Raw genomic sequence first — 5883 nt, 5'->3', positions numbered from 1 at the left:
CCCGACCCTTACTCCTCCCGCTGTCATTCTGTCCACCACATAAAGCTCAGCTAACGGTTTACTTCCTTTAAGAAACCTTCCTGGGACTTCCCTGGTGGTGCAGTGATTAAGAATACTCTTGCCAAAAAAAAAAAAAAAAAGAATCCACCTGCCAATGCAGAGGATATGGGTTAGAGCCCTAGTCCAGGAAGACCCCACAAGCCGCGGAGCAACTAAGCCGGTGCACCACAAATACTGAGCCCTTGCGCCACAACTACTGAAGCCCATGCGCCTAGAGCCCGTGCTCTGCAAGAAGAGAAGCCACCGCAATGAGAAGCCCGCGCACTGCAAGGAAGAGTAGCCCCGCTCGCCCAACTAGGGAAAGCCCGCACACAGCAAGGAAGACCCAACGCAGCCAAAATAAATAAATAAATAAATTCATAAAAAAAAGAAGCCTTCCTGGACACCTCTCTATTCACAACTATTTAACCATCACGTTGACTTTGGAGTCAGTTCTAGGTGTCTTCCCAGCTTCACCAACCATGTTACTTTGGACAAGTCACTTCACCTCTCTGAGGCTTTGTGTCCCCATCTGTAAAATGTGAAGAACACCACCTACTTTGTAGGGTTGCTTTATGCATGAAAAGAAATAATTAATATAAAAAAGCCCACATAGCAGGCCCTCTCCAAAGAAGAATTTGTATAGATGTACTTGATACTATTACTAATTAAACGGCTATTTCATGTCAACAGCATTAAAAATGTGCAGACCCTTTGAGCCAACAATTCAACTTTTTAAAAAATTAATTAATTTGTCTGCGTTGGGTCTTCATTGCTGTGCGCGGGCTTTCTCTAGTTGTGGCAAGCAGGGGCTACTCTTCATTGCAGTGCGCAGGCTTCTCATTGTGGTGGCTTCTCTTGTTGTGGAGCATGGGCTCTAGGTGCGCGGGCTTCAGTAATTGTGGCTCACGGGCTCAGTAGTTGTGCCCCACGGGCTCTAGAACGCAGGCTCAGTAGTTGTGGTGCACGGGCTTAGTTGCTCCACGGCATGTGGGATCTTCCCGGACCAGGGCTCGAACCCGTGTCTCCTACATTGGCAGGTGGATTCTTAACCACTGCGCCACCAGGGAAGTCCTCAACTTTTAGAAAATAAGAAAAGGAAAAAAATTGGAGATTGGTTAAATTAATTATGATCGATCCATCAGTAAGATGAATTGCTGTGAAGCCTTGAAAATCTGTGTTGTAGGATATCTAACATGGAAAAAGCATAATCCCATTTTTCTAATGGAAAAGTAGCAGACTGTCTCTGGATGCTGGTATTATGGCAAATTTCAAAGTCCTTTCCCCCCTTGGAAGTGCATTAGCCGCAGCTTCGTCTTTTCTAAGATTCTCTATTTCTTCCTCCAGAAGCCAGAGGCAAAGGCCCACCTCCAGTCCCCCCTGTATTTGTGTGGGTTGCCCTCCAGCTTGCCAGCGTGCCTGGGTAGGCAGGCGTTTTTGCTACATCCACCGTCTTTGCCCTGATGCCTGGGATCAACTCTGGCAGTTTTGGTCCTACACACACTCCACACATCTATGAGTGACGCTGATGTGCACAATACTTTTGATAGGCCTGTTTGTTTTTCTGTCTCGGTAGCTTCTGTACCCTGAGGAGATAACTGGAGGCCAAGTCAGGAGAACCACAGTGAGGTCCCTGATAACCAAAGGGACTTGCACAGGTCACCTTCCTTTGCTGGGCCTCAGTTTCTTTATCTATACAAATGGGGATGTAATCTCCACCTGTGGACAGTGACTTGCCTGCCATTCCAATAAACGAAGAGTGTTGACTGCCATTTCAGTTCTAGTAAGATCAAGCCGTCAGCCACTGCAGATGCCCCCACACCTCACACCATGGTGGGCCCTGAGAGGAATTCAGGGATGGAGGAAAACAGGAAGCATTATGTACTTTGGAGACTGGCCCTAGATAATAAAGATGCATATGTAGGGAATGATTTCAATGAGCCCAGACTCTTTCATCTTCCCATATATAGAAAAGCACTAAAATAACTGAGATGTCTATTTTTGTGATTAGCAATAATCTTTTGATGTTTTTTTCCAGCAAACAACTCCTATATATCCTGGCACCTCCCTTACCTCTTTGGAGCAGGTCCTCAGAGCTGTCTGAGAGGCTGTCTCCCCATCTATAGGCCTCAGTAAGTTCCCCAAATAAAACATAACTCGCAGTTTTTAGGTTGTGTGTGTGTGTTTTTCTTTAGTTGACATAGTAATAACTTATATTTATTGATCCCTTACTATGTGCCAGCCCCCATACTGGACACTTGATCACATACCTTCATTCACTCTGACAGCATCTCTAGGAGATGTTACCGTCTCCACTTGGTGCAGAAAATGGAAAGGGATGCACTGCACGGAGCACCTGAGTGAGGTACTTTCTGCAGGCACAAAATTTAAGAGGGAATCAGAAAGCTCAGTAACCAAAACAAATAGCATTTAAAAAAATTTATTGAAGTATAGTTGATTTACAACAAATAGCATTTTAATGTAATTTTTTAAAAATCAAAATTAGATGATGAACAAAATATCAAGAAAAAATTTTAAGGACAGGATGAATAACTGTGTCCAGTTGAGGAGCCATGCTGGAGAGGCAAAAGGAAAAATCTGTCTTTCCTTCCAGGCCCTGTGACAGAGTTTGGTTCAGTTGTTAAACGACTGTTGTGCCAGACAGTGTGTTCTGGGTCCCAGGAACACTGTAGGGAACAAAACAAGAACCCTGCCCTCAAGAAGCTTTTGTTTTCTGTAGGATGCAGATAGCAAATGGAACCATCTCCATGGGAGGGAAGACTGAACTCTTTTTTCTGCACCTCCTGTTCCATCTAGATCTGGTTTCTATGACTCTGGATGCTGGCAGGGCCCAAGACCCCTCCCAGGGTCCACCTCATCTAGAGCCTGTTGGTGGTGCTGGAACTGCCTAGATTAATCTCTGATATCTCACAGTCAATACCTGTTCCTTTGCTTAAGAATTCCTAGGGAACTGGGTAAATGCAGATACCTGGGTCCCACCCCTGGTTCTGGGATCTGGAAGCTGTAGGGTGGGGCCCACAGGGCAGGGCAGGTTTTTTCCTCCTAGGGTTCGATCCACCTTTCCAAAGATAAGCTCCCTGACAGTAGCACGTCAGTGCCTTAGATCTGTAGTGAACTAGTTTCCTTACAAGTACCTTTCACAGTCTCACCCTGGATTTTCACCATAACCCATTTCACAGACGAGGCCTCTGAAACTCAGAGGGGGATGAGTGAACTGCCCTGAGGCACAGACTCAGGAAGACCAGGTGGGGTAGCCCTTATGGCCATCAGTATGTCCCTTTAAGAGGAAGGCTCATGCCTGGCAGCTGGTGCTCAGGGAGGCCCCAGGGAGAGGGAGGGGCAGGACTGGGGAACTGGGACTGGGAGGTCTGGCCAGAAGGATGTTTCCAGAGCACCAAAGGAAGCCAGGCCTGAAAGCAGGGGGCCTGAGACCCCAGCCTGGCAGAATCCTGATCAGAAAGGAAGACTCTTGGTTCCTCTGGGCCAGACAGTGGCTGAGGTTTGGAGGTTAGTGACTTCTGTGTTTGCTTTGGGCAGTGTAGCTCTTCCCTGGCGCGTTTCACTTACTTTTGTTAAGAACCCTCTGAGGTGAGTACCCTTGCACTGTACAGTCAGTTTCCAGAGGTAGGTACTGACACCAGAGATGTGAAGTGGTTCTCTCAGAGTCACAGCAGAGCCAGGATTCTCATTCAGTTCTGTTCCCCCAAAGCCCACACTTTTCCCTGACCCTGGCTGTTGGTAGAAGGCCAAGTGTCCACATGTTGCTAAGTGAATGAATATAGGTGTTGACCCTCTTTTTCCCTACCTGGAGTGTGGCCTTCTGAGGGTAGGCAGTCCCAGCCCCAGGGGCAGCCTCGGTATAGTGGGGGTAGAGTCAGACCGACAGTTCCTAGGGCTGCCCCTCCACAGCCAGGTGACCTTGGACAGATGCCTCCCACTCTGAGCCTGTTTCACATTAATAAATGGGGCCACCACTGCCAGCCTCTCTGAGCTGTCAGGAAGATGAGGGGTGCAGGGAAGGAGAAGTGCTTAAAGAGGCAAGAGGCTCTGCAAAGAACAGGTCAGGGCTGGTTGCTGGTTTTAATTCCATCTTGGTTCAGGGGCAGTGGGAAGTTGGAGAGACTGTGGATGTGGGCTGGTTTTTTCTCCATTTTTCAAAATGCCAGCAGTGCTTACATTGTTTTCACAATAAATAAGTCCATTGAACTTACACTGAAGGGCGCATGCTCAAAGGTGGTGTTTGTGGAGGGGTGGAGGCTGTTGCTGGGTTGTCATAGGCCCCCTTGGGGCTCCCTTAGCCAAAGACAGTGGGGACAGGGATGGCACTGCCCCACCTGGGGCTGGGGGGCAGGGGCAGTAGCCCCCCAAAAGTTGGTGTTAGTGACCTCTGCAGATCAGAACTCAGCCCCAGGACTGTGAGAACTTGGGCAAGTCACTCCTCACCTTTCAAACATCACTTGGGGGATGAGGCTGGTGGGGTGGGGTGCGGTGGCTGGGAGTCTCCCTGGAAGGGGCCTTTGAGGCTATCTGATCCAGAAACTGCCAGATGCAGAAACAGGCCCAGAGCAGGGACGGCTTTGATCAAGGTCTCTGAGGCAGAGGCTCCATCCAGGTTTGTCTGTGTCCAAGTTCAGGGTTTTTATGATCTGCCCTCCCCTGAAATGTCAGCCCTATCAGGACTGAACTGGTGGATTGATTCACTCAGAGAAGCCTGCTCTGTGCCGGGCACTCAGGTAATCAGAGCCAGGGCCTGCCCTTGAAGAGCCCCAGCTGGGGAGAGTGTGCTGGGAGGCACCTACTTGGGGGGAGAGGTCGACCCTGGGTTAGGGAGAGGTCAGGAAGGTTCTGAGGAAACGCTGGTGCTGCTTTAGCGCTAAGGGGTTGCTCTGAGGACAGATGAGGTAAACCAAGGCTGGAGGTGGAAACTGCCTGCCTGCCGTGATAGGCACCCACATATGTAGCAGGGAGTGCGGATTGGAGAGGTCTGGGGACAAGTTTGAGGAGAGCCTTGATCCATGAGTACAGGGAGCTTGGCCGTTGCCCCGTGGACTCTAGGGGGCGTCACGGAGAAGTTGAGATGTGTGGGGAGCAGGGCACGCTCACGTGACCTGGGATACCCAAGACCTGCCGAGTTTGGCAGTGGGCTGGGCCGCCTGGGTCCACAGCGCCACCTGGTGTACACCTCCCTCACTGCAGCTTGACTTCGCTGGGCTCTCTAGCTGGGGAAAAGGTAGGACAGAGATCTCTACAGGGGACTCTGGGCTCCCAGGCAAACTTGTGGACCAGGACCAGTCCCGGAACCTCTGTCCCCTTCCAAAACAGCCAGGCTTTATGGTCAAGAGCTCACATTCAGGGATGTGCCAGACCCCTACTAGATTCTTTGCCTGCCCTCTCAGGCCAGGGTCCCCATGAGAGCGTGAGGAGACATGGGTCTCATGGGCCAACCTGCCAGCCTGGGCAGGAATCCTCTTACACTATCATTCCACCCCAGAGCAGGGCCCACCTCCAAGCACACATCTGTGATGAGCATCCTACTCCTATCTAAAGCTCCCTCAGGCTTTGGGGAACTTTGCTGGAATAACTTCTCCTTAGGACTTCCTCTGTCCATCCCGTCAGCCCCCCCACCCCCTCTTCCATGGTTCTCTTCCACCTTGCTGGGGCCGTACAGATCTCTACCACGTGTCAAGGGATCAAAGCCAGGTACAACAAGGCATGTCTAGCATGTGTGCCTTTGAATCCACAGATACGTCTGCAAGGATGTTCACAAAATGTTAACATATCTTAGGATGATGGAATTTTAGGTGACTGTTTTCTCTCATCTTT

At 49.9% G+C, this 5883-nt stretch overlaps 1 protein-coding gene across 1 annotated transcript in view; it reads right to left on the bottom strand.

Moving 5' to 3' along the window:
• Nucleotides 1-188: 188 nt before the first annotated feature.
• The window catches only part of DESI1 (desumoylating isopeptidase 1), a 30832-nt gene continuing 25137 nt past the window's right edge, over nucleotides 189-5883 (bottom strand). Inside the window, exons 6-7 of the mRNA XM_060166882.1 lie at nucleotides 2310-2411; nucleotides 189-1879 (exon numbers count right to left, since the gene is read on the bottom strand). Of these exons, the coding sequence (XP_060022865.1) occupies nucleotides 2333-2411 (79 nt within the window). The 3' untranslated portion in view covers nucleotides 189-1879; nucleotides 2310-2332. The remainder of the gene's footprint in view (nucleotides 1880-2309; nucleotides 2412-5883) is intronic.

This window comes from Lagenorhynchus albirostris, chromosome 11 (genome assembly GCF_949774975.1).
Source record: "Lagenorhynchus albirostris chromosome 11, mLagAlb1.1, whole genome shotgun sequence".
NCBI classification, from domain to species: domain Eukaryota; kingdom Metazoa; phylum Chordata; class Mammalia; order Artiodactyla; family Delphinidae; genus Lagenorhynchus; species Lagenorhynchus albirostris.
Note: the sequence above shows the minus strand (reverse complement) of the source record. Positions and strands in the feature narration are given on the sequence as shown.